This window comes from Stenella coeruleoalba (genome assembly GCF_951394435.1).
Source record: "Stenella coeruleoalba genome assembly, chromosome: 1".
Lineage (NCBI taxonomy): Eukaryota > Metazoa > Chordata > Mammalia > Artiodactyla > Delphinidae > Stenella > Stenella coeruleoalba.
The window spans coordinates 68577093-68590292 of NC_137169.1; the positions used below are offsets into that span (position 1 = coordinate 68577093).

Consider the following 13200-nt stretch of genomic DNA (forward strand, 5'->3'; position numbering starts at 1 on the left):
CCTTTTTTGAGCCCCTTCTCTTGTTGATTATAAAAACAGGGGGCAAGTGCTATGAGGCATTTATGCAATAAATATATATTTATACGTGTGCACACACCTTTTTTTTTTTTTTAAAGAGAGATCCTTACCTAATAAAAAGGTAAGTGAGCAGTTATGAAAAGGTCTGAAATCTCATACTAAAGAATACAAGTTTCACCCAATGATGTCTATGGGAGGGTTAGTGAAAACAAGATTCAGGATTTTAAGGTTTTCCCTACTGATATGAATACTTGCTTATATCTAAAGATGTTATTATGTATATATTTCCATAGTACTAGTTCCTATAGTTGCTGTAACAAATTATCAAAAAAAAATCAATAATCTTGTGACAAATTATCAACAAACTTGGTGGTTAAAGCAATATACATTTATTGTTTTACAGTTTTAGATGTTAGAAGTCCAAACTGGGTCTCCCTGGGCTAAAACAAAAGTACAGCAGGGCTGACTTCCTTCTAGGAGCTCTGGGGGAGAATCCATTTCCTTGCCTTTCTCAGATTACAGGAGCTGCCCATGTTCTTTGGCTTGTGGACTGTTTCCATCTTCAAAGCCAGCAATGTGTGGTTGAGTATGCCTCGTACGGCACTGCTTTAACAGGCTCCCTCTTCTGCCTCCATCTTTTGTTTATAAGGAAACTTGTGATTACATGGGACCAACTTGAAAAATCCAGGATAATTTCCTCACGTTAAAGTTAGAGGACTAGCTGTTAGCTGGTTAATTCTCCTCTCCACGGAACCTAACATATTCATGTGTTCTGAAGATTAGGGTGTGGGCATTTTGGGAAGACCATTATTCTGCCCACCACACATAATTTGTATACATTGATTGAACAGATTACTTTTTTAGTATCTTATTCCAATAGCACTGTCCTATAATGATAATTATAATAATAGGTCATATAAGAGATCAAAAGATCAAATAAAAAGTTATCACAAATACTCTAAAAATGTTTAAGACATTGGCAGGCAGCTCATCTTTCTAGAGAAATGCCTCAGTCAAGCAGTAGAAAGATTCATTCAGATATCATTTTATTTGTTAGTGTAAGATGTGACAGACTTCACTTGAACAGCTGGAGAAATTAAGTTCAAATCACAACATTTAGTGTATTGGCACACTTTTACAGGTAGGTGTAGAACAATTACATATTTTTTGAAGTAAAATCACTGTTTCTACATTTTAATGAGAAAACTTGAAGATAGATAGAAGCCTTACATTTTAGCAGATATGCCTTAATAGAGGAAAACTGTCAGAAAATAGATCCAGTGTGAAAGTTTATACAGTTCCCAGTGATTTCTTTGTTATAAATAACATTTTTAAATGTGTACTTTTCTGAACAGAAAAAAATAGCAATTAACTTTATGAATACTTTCATATTTACAATGCCCTTTTAAAAATAGTAAATTGAAAGAGAATATTGTGATGTGAACTACAATATTTCTAAAATTAAAAAGAAATAAAGAACTCAAATATGCTAGTCTAATGAGATACAATATTTTTCACTACACTGAAAGGTTATGGAACAGAGTACTTCAGGTTTATATACACAATTTTTACATTTACAGGCATGAACAATATGATATTTTGACACATTTATGTACTACTGAATAAGCATTTGAAATCACAATCTGTGAAATAAGTATAGAAAGAGCATATACCTCATTCTGATGTTAACCTAAAAACAGAACAGAAATGTTTAGTTTTTTTTTTTTTGTGAAGTTTTGTGTTTTTATAGACTATTAGAATAGAAAATGGATATAACAAATACAGGTCTAAGTTGTTTAGGTAGAAATTTAAGTTCAGAACAATTCACAGAATGGTAAGATGTGTTTATTCAATTGTTTGTTTTATCTCTAATTTCCCATCTAGTTTACAAAACAACGAGCTTGTTCAAAATATGTCTCATTGTTACAACCATCATTCCCTTTTTACTGTTTTATATTCTACCTCTTCATTCTCTTATGTTCCACTTTCTGTAACGGAGCTCATTACCAAGGTGATAGGGGACTAGTTTCAAAGGCAACATGAATCAAGAAAATATCAAGCCAGTGGTTTCCTTCAGGACATTCATATATTTTTTGTGTTAGAAAGAAAATCTTTCCTTGGGTGCAGTGATATCACTCTGAGAAACCAATTACTTTCCAAATATCTGCAATACTATTTTTGACATAGCTAACTAAGTCATGTAGGAAAGCTTACTATAGCTATATGGTACATAATTTTATCTCGTATTATCTACATTTCTTACACAGTAAACAGAAAAATGGACTTAAAATATTTGATTAGTATTAACAATTGGACAATTTGTTTGAGTCATTTTTATACACTGGCCATCCACAGCTTGGCTTCTTTATTTCTGTGTAGCAATAATGATCCAGAGTTCTCTCTGTTTACCTCAAACATCCGAAACAACAAGGGACATTTTTGAACAATCTATAATATTCTTCTTGGATCTAAAAAAAAAGAAGAAAGTAAGAAACGTGAAACGTAACTGTAACAATCACATCAAATTATTTTCAAATCACAACAAATTGTTATATTTAGTTTTCTAAATTATTGTTGCTTTCTGATTATCTGTCAGAATACGCTCAAGTGAATGTAAGCTGTATTTATACTCTTACTAGCAAGTTTTTTAAAAGCACATTTCCCTATGAACAGCTAAGCATTCTGATTATTTTGACACTAAAATGTACTGCACTTAGGCAATAAAGGCACAAGTCATAAATCTATGAGAATGAGAATTTTTATCAATTTGGTAACTGATGCTACATAAATATGCTATAAGGTTGACAAAAATAACAAATTGCTTACCTTTCTAGATAAAACACACAGGAATAAGAAGATGAACATCCCCTGGAAGGCATTGCTGACGGTGAAGAGGTAAGCCGTCACCACCGATGCATGTACAACATGGAGCACTCCAAAGATCCAGGTGGTGCCAAGGAGGAACAGGAGAGCAAGGGCTCCTCTGGCACAAGACCTAGAACAAATTTGCAATGTTCCAGCTAAGAAAGCTATGCATACTTAACGTATCCTCAAATTCCTCAAATTATGTGGGAAGTCAGTTTTTGAATAACCAAGAAATCTTCGGTAAAGACCAATAATTTTGAAACTGACAAATTATGCTATAGCTGCATGGGACAGGCTAGGGTATACTAGCGTACTGTGGCTGGGATGTGCTTCCAAATTCAAGGCAGCATTTTTAAAATCTGGTATTTTTCAAGGAATTTCCTTAATCCTAAAATATTTTCATCTGTGTGTATGCTTTTTTTTTTTTTTTTTTTTGCAGTACGCGGGCCTCTCACTGTTGTGGCCTCTTCCGTTGCGGAGCACAGGCTCCGGACGCGCAGGTTCAGCGGCCATGGCTCACGGGCCCAGCCGCTCCGCGGCATGTGGGATATTCCCAGACCGGGGCACGAACCCGTGTCCCCTGCATTGGCAGGCGGACTCTGAACCACTGCACCACCAGGGAAGCCCTGTGTGTATGTTTTGATCTCAAATCTAATGTTGCAGGAACTCCCAAAGGTAAGACAGATAGCTGTTAGGAAGTATTCTCCCTAAGAAACCTTGAAGAGTATACCATGTGGATTTAGGTCAGCACATGGGCAGGACATCAAAGGATACTTCTGCTTTCCTTTCAGGCTTAGTAGAGAACATGTAAAATATAAAACAAGTTTTTTTTTTTTTTTTGCTTTTGCAATACAGTTACCTCAAAGTAAATTCATGTTAGAATGCTTATTTCTTAAAAAATACAGGCACATACTCACTTTTACACATTTTCAACTTATTGCCTGTGCGTTTTGGTAAAATAATATTCAATCCTGCTCACTGAGGACCTGCCTTGAAAATGAGGCAAATACTTATTTTCTCATTCATTCTTAGTGCAATCATTCTTTACTGCAGAAGATGTTTTTGCAGTGTACCACAGAAAATGAGTCATTCTCAACTTTATTAAAGCCAGCAAACTACATGTAACTATGAATGGTGAGGAGTAAAAGAAAGTAATCAATCAAACATTTGCTAAATCCTAACTATAAATCTTGTGCAAGATATTGAAACTACAGGAGTGTTCCCAAGAGACCCAAACATCAGTTGTTTCTAATGTTCCCTACAGTACACTTCAGTTTTTCCTGAATAAACCATTTTCAAGGTCTCAATAAATCAGTTTTAAAGGGAGGGAGCTGAGGAAAAATCATGGCGGAATGCAAACTAGAAATCACAAGGAAGAAACACAGTTACTAAGCGCTGAGAAGTGCTTTGCAAAAGCAGATCACTAAGGCCAACTTTTGTCTTAAAATGCAGTCATCATCTTTTCTTTCAAAGGGGAATATGTTCAAAAAGATTGCTTTACTTACCATTTAATCTGTGGTGATTATAGGCTTATTAAACATATTAAATACTATTTAGCAATACTATTTAGTATTTTAAATATGATGGGGGAAAGTGTGAAAAATCATTTAAAAATTGTCCTTCCAAAAATTATTTCTACTTTAAGTTACTAAAGCTTTTAATCACTAAAGAAAATACAGTTGAAGAAATACTTACCTTATGTTCTCACAGCAACTAACTTCTGGTTTCAACCCCGCAGTGTGACGAAAAACTTTGTATATGATAACTCCAAATGCCAAGAGATTAACCTGAGAATATAAATTAATTTCAACAAAGAGATAATTTTCGTAGTAAACTAGATACATATAAAGGAAATAAACAAATAGCAAAGATATCAAATAAATAGAAACCAGTAAATCATGGCACTTTTATGTATATTAAGAAGTACAAACCCTCCAGTAGACATATGCAAACAAATATGTGGTTGATCTTTATAATATCACTGAAAATTGTCAGTACAAATCACAGTTAGTACAATTTGCCAGATTGTATTAAGCACCTGTTCAAGAACTTCTTCAGATGTTATAGTCACTTCTACAGATTGATGAATTATCATCTTCTGCCAACAATATGGTTAATATACATATTAAGATAAATTTTGGTTTAAAAAACTTTATGAACACTTGAGAAATCAAATTTTTGTTCATGAAATTGTGTGCTGCTTCTTTGAAAAGAAGTTTTAGTGATACTTCTGTCAATCCTTTGAAAATTTAAACTGGAAAAGAGAAATTGAAAGGAAATTTGAAAACAACAAAACACCCTTAATTTCTACTGTTAGAAAATGTTTGAATGCACTTTCTTTTGTATGGTTCATCTAGCTATCTCTCCTAATATTATGTTGAGATTTCCTTTCCCTAAATTTAATCTCATAAACTTTCAAAACATTAATCAGTGAAATATATGTTTAAAGGCATATGCATTTTGATAAACATTTATATTCTATTATATATATTCCACAATATCGGTTATATAGAATGCACAGAATTTTTACCCCTTCTAAAATGACTGCATTATGAAAAACTTACTCTTCTTTTCTTTCCTTTTCTTGTACTTTTGGAGACTTGTAAGTCATATGTGCAGTGTCAGAGGATTAATTGAGGGGTATATTTTAAATGTATATCTATTTTAACATAAGCATACTAATAATTAAAAATATTAAAATTATAGAAATAATTTGTAGGTTAATCCTTTATTGAATATATTTTATTAATCCAAACAAATTTTTCAAAAGCCATTTTGTAACAACAGTAGCAAAGTGCAATATTTTAATTTTCAGCTAATTCTTATACTAGGATTTCAGAAATTAATAGAAAAATTCTGTTTTTTCTTCCATATTCTAAGGACTTTATATAGCTTCTAAAAATGAAATTTACTAGTTACTATTATAAAAAGCAATATAAAATAATGGATCAGATAATTTCATGTTGTCATATCTCCATGGAGAGGTCCTTGAGAGAAACTCTTAGAGGAATATGGATCTAGTCCCTTCTTCCTGCTTCCAAATGTTTATTACTTCAATTATACGATTAATTAATTCTAATTACAGTAAGGTTTCCATACAAAGAAACACTTCAGCAATTGCAGAGGGGAGATAAAATATATTTAAATTGATTTAGTTGACAAGTTTCGCCCTATTGTATGCTCAAATAACTAACTGAAATGACAATTTAATAATATTTAATTTTATAAATAGTCTCTGCTACTTATGAAAGAGAGATGCATAGCATTTTCTAGGCTTCTATAGCTATAACTTCTTTAAATAAATTTGGGAACAACACTTGTATTTAATTTTATAAACATATATATGTTTTTTAAAATAATAAAAAGTATTAAAATTTGGTTAGTATAAACAATATACCCAAAATATTATTGGTTTGAAAATTTTCAAAGAAGTTTTATGAGGTGTTTATATTGAACTTGTTAACTCAACAGAAGAGTTATAAGATAAAATAACTTTAAGTGTTAAAATAATTGTTCACTAATGCATAAATTTCCTAAGTTAGTGATTTAAATTTATAATATTTATTAAATAAAGTTTCTTAAACTTCTGTTATTGATAAAACAAATTTGAAAAATAGTTGCTTATATTGTTATGGTTTCTCAGAAATGCATATACATTTTGGATATGCTTTTACGTCATATGCTAAAATAGTGAAGAGTAAAAATGAAACATTCTTTATGGGTGATCTAGCTGTGGAAAGTACATGTTTTCTACATAGAAGGGAAAATGTTTGCATACTTATAAAAACCAGGTGCTGCTAGACAAACGAGACAATTCTTAGTCCATAAACTTATATTTTTGCAATTGTAAGATAAAACAGATTAAAGCATTTTAATCAAAAGGTATTATGGCTTTATGCAATGAAAACAATCACAAATACATTGATTGTATTATCAATGACAATAATAAAAATATATGGATCTTTTTATTTACATATATTCAAAACATTTTATAAAGGGTCAACTAAGTGTCTGGTATATTGGTGAGGTCTGGGTACATATTAATGAACAAAACAGACACTGCCCTTTGTTCTCATAAACTTATTAAGAAAATAGATAGTAAAAAAAAATCATACAAATACAATTCTACAAACTGTGAAAAATGCTACTAAGTCATAAATTTAGACTGTTAGGAGACACAAAATGAAGGTGGACTAGAATGAAGGTTTGGGAAGTATGTCTCTTAAGATTTAGCATTTTAAACCAGACGTGACGACTGATAATGCATTAGCAGATCAAAAATGAGGGAGAAAAGCATTCTATGAAGCAAAATGGCACAGAAAAAAGCCATGAGGCTTAAGAATATGGTATGCCTTTAAGGAATTACCAGCAGTGGTGGCTGAAGTGTAGTAAACATAGGGAAGGGTAGCTGGAGACAAGGTAGACAAAAGATGAAGAGTTCTTAGATTTTATCTTAAATGCAAAGGTTTTTAAATTTATTCTTTCACTCAAGAATCACTTACGCACTATAGTCCTTTTCCTCAAGGAACTTACAGTACAGTGGAGGAGATGGCCAGTCCACAGGCAAGTACAACATTACTTAGGAAGGGCCATGCAGTTGTTTGCAGAGTAGAGTAGAAGGACACAGGTGATAATACCCTAATGTATGATTTCTAAGCCAGTCTTGAGTGACCAGTAGAGCCAAAGGAGTGAAACACAAAGAAAATAAGTGATTTGTCTGGATCTCAGTTGCTGGACCTGTCTATATATACTCACTGCCTCAGACTCAGTGGCTCCAAATAATATCCTTAGGCCCCATCTAACTTTTCTGCTTGGAAATCTAATGGGCATCATGAGTTAAAATGTCAAAAGTTAAACTGCTATTCTTCTCCTAAAGAACCTAGTTTTGTTGTAACATATCCCACCTCACGAAAAAAAAGTTATCTCATTTTCTAGCAGATCAAGTTTATTCATCAGCAAACCTTTCATCTCTACCTTCAAAACATATTCGGAATATGACCACCATGTACCGTCTTCACAGCTCTTATCCTGGAAGAGGCCACCATCATGCCTCTTCTGGGTTATTGCAAAAGCCTCCTAATTGGTCTCTCTGCTTGCATCCTTGCCTTCCTACAATCCTTTCTCATTACAGCAGTAAGATTGAGCCTTTTAAAATGTAAGGCAGACCACTTCTCTAGTCGGAACCCTCTAATGGCTTCCCATCTCAGAGTTAAACCTGAGGATCTCACAATAAATTCTAAGGACTGAAATGACATACTTCTTCCCTCAAGTCCTACTTCTCTGTGCTTTGATCACCTCACTCCACTCACATTGGATTCTCTGTTCTTCCTCCAGCACACAAAGCATGACTTCAGGCCATTGTCCTTGCTGGACCTTTAGATATCCCCTTAGCTCATTCTCTCACCACCTCTGTTTAAATGCTCTTTATCTACCTACTGCCTCCCAGTGTACCTTTGTGAAAAACTGAAACCCAAATGATAAAATCAGACCCGAATTCAATTCTACGGAAATGCAGAGCATGATCGTACTCTTTACTGTTTTGGACAATGAAAATTCTGTATGTCAACATGTTCTTCCCTTGCCTTAGTCAGTAGGAAACTGACAAAGACTTTCCTTAATTAAATCGCAGTCAAGTTCCTCTGAGCCCTCTTCTCATCTAGGCCTCAACCCTGAGCTTCAGTGACATCCTTGCAGTGCCCAGTTTTAGCAAGAATCCTGCTGAATCAGCTTAGAGAGGATTTTTCCCACTCTTGATATGTGATCACTTTCAAATTCCTCATCTCCCATCCTTGATATCTGATCACCTTGGCCTGCCATTCAGTAAGAAAGCTCTTAAAATAAGTTTAGCAAGAATTCTCCCTACACTTGGGCTTCCTTGGTGGCACAGTGGTTGAGAGTCCGTCTGCCAGTGCAGGGGATGCGGGTTCGTGCCCCGGTCCGGGAGGATCCCGCGTGCCGCGGAGCGGCTGCGCCTGTGGGCCGTGGTTGCTGGGCCTGCGCGTCCGGAGCCTGTTGCTCTGCAGCGGGAGGGGCCGCAGCAGTGAGGGGTCCGCGTACCGCAAAAATAAAAAAAAGAATTCTCCCTACACTTGATGTCTCCTCTTAGTTTTTCATCTGCCATCCCCACCTACTCCCTCACACATAACCTGTTCCTTGGCTGTAAATTCCCAGTTGCCCTTATTGTATTCAGAGTTGAGCTCAATCTCCCCTATTTTGATAGTTTTGACACGTCTCACAATAGTCTGGAATAAAGTCTTCCTTACCATTTTAACAAGTGTCAGAATAATTTTTTCCTTAACCAAACTCAGAGTCAAATCCAAGGTCATATTATAATATTAAGCAAATTTGGGATAACTGGAAAAACCTAAATTTACTCTTTTTACACTGCCTGCATTCTCTCTTTATCCATAAATATATAAGCTACTTAAAATTCTTTTTCTAATAGAGTAAAAAAAACAAAAACAACTTAAACAAAGAATTAGCATCACCTAAAAGCACATGACTTTACTTAGAGGTGGAAATTAAGTTGAAACTCTATGCATTTTACATGGTACAGAAAAGTATCTTTTGGGAGGAAATGTTTTATGAAGTAATCATGAACAGTCTGAGATGAGATAAAAACAAAAGCTCAGAACAAGATTATGTAGAATTTAAAAGTATTTCTAATAATAAGAAATAGTTTGCAATTATTCCAGAAGTAATGACTTTGAGGACTGATACAGAAATAACTGTATTTTAGGTTAAATAGTTGGGAAGATACTATTAACACTGTGTTTACAAGCAATGGCTACAGCAACAATAAAATACTTGAATACTTCAGTAAGTCTTTAAAATATAATATAAATCATTAATATTAACCTTAATTAGCAAAATGTTGCCTTTAAAATGATTCACACTTTTGCTCATTAGTGCTTACCTATGTGTGCTGATTTTATAAGCTGTGGTTCCCTTATTACTTATCTCTAACATTAGTGTCACAAAAAAGTACAGGGGCTAATTAATGACTTATGAATCAACAGAGTCACTCATTATGACTTTTGTCTCAATTTTTAAAATACAGTTGTAGTTTGTCAACCAGGAGCCCATAATACTTTTCTAGGAATAAACAGGACAAGGACATTACATGGCAAACATAAGAACTCTGAAATTCATTGCTGTACTTTAGATTACAGAAGAGAATGAAAATAGCTGTGGAAAAAAAATCATTCAAAGTCCTGGAAGCTTAAAATCAGTTCTCTTGCTTCATCTTAAGGGATGTTTATCTATACAGAGATTTGTTTCTTCACTTCATTGATACATGCAGTTACTTCAAAGTTTGGCACACATGTTTGACAGAGTGCATTAAAAATTTTTAAGTACCTTAGCTTTTTAAACTAGAAATTTAAATAGATGGGCTGGTGAAAGAGCGAGAGCTAATTCTGAAAGATTTAGACCTACAGGTACATTCAACCCAAGGGCTTCAAATTCAGACTTCAGAATAAAGCATCCCAATCAGTCATTTTTTTTCTTAGTCTTTTTCTCAATAATTGATGAAGCCATCTATATGCTGATGTCAGATCTCACCAGAAAGAATGAGAAAATTTCTCTTACAGCACTTTTAGTCTCATGCTTTAATTTTTCATATATATCAAACAGGATCTGGTTCATTTAAGAATGTGTCATGATCACAACTGCTATATCCTTTCAAATAGTTTTATTACCTTTAAATTAACTGGCCTAGAACAAAACTGCTTCTGCCAAGGACAAAAGGTGGGTTTCTACTGGCTTACCAAGAGGCCATGAAAAAAGACCCATTCTCAATCCCTAGGCCACTGCAGAGATGGCTGAGTAGCTTTTAATTTAAGCTTTAAAGTGAAAAGATATAATCTATTAAATAAAAAAATTGTCTACTAGCTAGATTGGAATTAAGTAGTTAGAGTTTTGTCTTCTGTCTGATTGTTTTTTTAAATTATTTCCCAGCTGGAATCACTTCTTTACATGCCTTAGTTACAGTATATTCATATAGTATTGGGGTATGTGGTAAGTGGAATAATATGCCTCTTCCAAAAAAAAATGTCTACTCCCTAATGTCTGGGACCCTGTGAATATAGCAAAAGGGATTTTACAGATAGAATTAAGGTCATAATTCTATCCTTAGGATAGAAAGACTTTAGGATAAGAAAGTTATCCTGGATAAAATAACGGCTCAATGTAAATATGTGAGCCCTTAAAAATGAAAGAGGAAGGCAGAAAAGATTCAGCAGAGATGCCACAGAAGGCAGGAGAGATGAGGCATAGTGAAGGTCTGAGAGACGGAAGACCAAAGCGGGCCATGTGTCAGGAAATGTGGGAGGCTTTACAGAGTGAGACTGACCTCTGTCTAACAGTCAGCAAAGAAATCAATCGCATGAAACTGAATTTGGCCAACAATCTGAATAAACACAGAAACAAATTCTCCCCCAAAGCCTCCAGAAGAGCTGACGCCTTGATTTTAGCCCAGTGAGACTCTGAGCACAGGAATCATCTGAGCTGCACTGTGCCCAGACCTCTGACCTACCGCACTGTGAACTCACAGATTTGGGGTGTTTTAAGCCACTAAGTTTGCAATAATTTGTTATGACAGCATTAGAACACTAATACAGGGTGTTTCTATTGCTAATTATAGAGGTATAGATATGAAACACCCTATAATTATAGTGTTTCTTATTTTTAAAATAAAAATTTTGAATCCAGCTTAAAATAAATATTAATTTATCAATAACTCATAAATATTATTGATGTTCCAGATATTTGATGGGTAGTCAATTATATGAAAGCATTTATTATTTGTGGATTCTGCTTCTGTGTTTCCTAAAATAAAAAGATCAAGACAAGTTATAACTCGTAAAAGACTTCCTTTCCAGCAAGTCACAAATGCAGTTTGTACTTTCAGGTACCTGTCACATTTTCTTCATTATAATACCTGCCCTTATAGGCCTTTCTCATAGTGCTGCCAGATTAGTAAATAAAAATATAGGATGCCAGTGAAAGTTGAGTTTCAGATGAACAACAAATTAATTTTTTAGTATAAGTATGTTCCATACAATATTGGGGACATGCTTATACTTAAAAAATAATTTTTTGTTTATCTGAAAGTCAAAGTATGTGGGCACTCGGACGTTTGTTTGACAACTCTGACTTCTTAGCTTTCAAGTTATTTTCACATCTGATCTTTTTCATACTCTGAGGGCACTGACTTCTTAGTAGAAAACCCCAAGGACATTATCCTCTCGATGAAGGCTGATCTATAACTGTTTGAAAAGAGATCTCAAAAGAAGAGGGGGTCAATTTTCAGAAGTTGCAACCATTGTGGAGCCTGAACATGTGTGTATGTGCTAAGACTGATAAAATACCTTGAAGGTATATAGTGGCTGAAAGCACATATAAAAGGTTTGAGCCCGATAAAGAATATACCCAGACTCGGCAGAACTCCCCCTGGAAAGCCCAAGATCTGCATGGTGAAGCTGTGCCAGGAAGCAATGGATTGGGTTGGCACCTGTTAAAAGCTTTTTGCTAATAAATTAATATTTAGAAACTAAATTTCCAAAGTTTAGATGCGAAATTGCTTTAATATAAATTTAGGGAAAACCCACAGAAATTATGACGCTACCGTGTTTGTTGACCTTTTGTCAGAACTGTGGAGTGGAATAACTTTTCCTCTCCATATACCTCCATGACACTGCTAGGAAGCATCTCTCTCCTAACATCACGAGCCTCATCTTGTTTAACATTCCTGAGGCTCAGAACTGAGCAGCTTGGGAATATCTACAGAGCTAAGAGATGCTTCTCTCCTGAAATTATTAGCACCTGGCTCAGGAGGGCATAGACTACAGAGAAATGGGAATGTAGTCTACAAATTATATGAAAAAAAAAATAATCTGAAACATATGGAAACATCTGAAAAAATCTGAAAACAACATATTTAAGTAGGTTCTAAATATCATGAGAGGAGAGTATCCCTCATAGATTACTCTGGGGTATTAACAGTAATCCTGATACTTCACTAATCAATCTCTTGAGGTTTACACTTTAAAACACAGCAATACTCTCCTACCAGGCCTTGACTGCTTGGATATACAACTGGATGAATAGTTGTTCTGGTATAAAATAGCATTTTTCATGTACTCAATAACTACTATAAAATTGAGGCTCAGATCAATAACAAAAATAATAATAACTAATATTTATTGTTTTCTATGTGCCAGACACTATTCCAAGTTTTCCTTATTTATTCGTTTATTTAACCCTCACATGAACTTTATGGGGTAGGTTTTCTTAGTCTTCTTAGTATTATCGTTA

At 34.3% G+C, this 13200-nt stretch overlaps 1 protein-coding gene across 3 annotated transcripts in view; it reads right to left on the reverse strand.

Annotated features, from left to right (window-relative positions):
* Positions 1–464: 464 nt before the first annotated feature.
* Positions 465–13200, reverse strand: part of ADGRL4 (adhesion G protein-coupled receptor L4) — a 121913-nt gene continuing 109177 nt past the window's right edge. For 2 of the 3 annotated variants that reach the window (XM_079940531.1, XM_079940529.1), the window contains 4 exons: positions 4579–4670; positions 2845–3013; positions 2428–2486; positions 465–1708 (listed from right to left, as the gene is read on the reverse strand). In XM_079940531.1, the coding sequence (XP_079796657.1) occupies positions 1693–1708; positions 2428–2486; positions 2845–3013; positions 4579–4670 (336 nt within the window). In that variant the 3' untranslated portion in view covers positions 465–1692. Of the gene's footprint in view, positions 2487–2844; positions 3014–4578; positions 4671–13200 lie in introns of all 3 variants that reach the window. The other variant, XM_079940530.1, reaches the window with a different exon arrangement.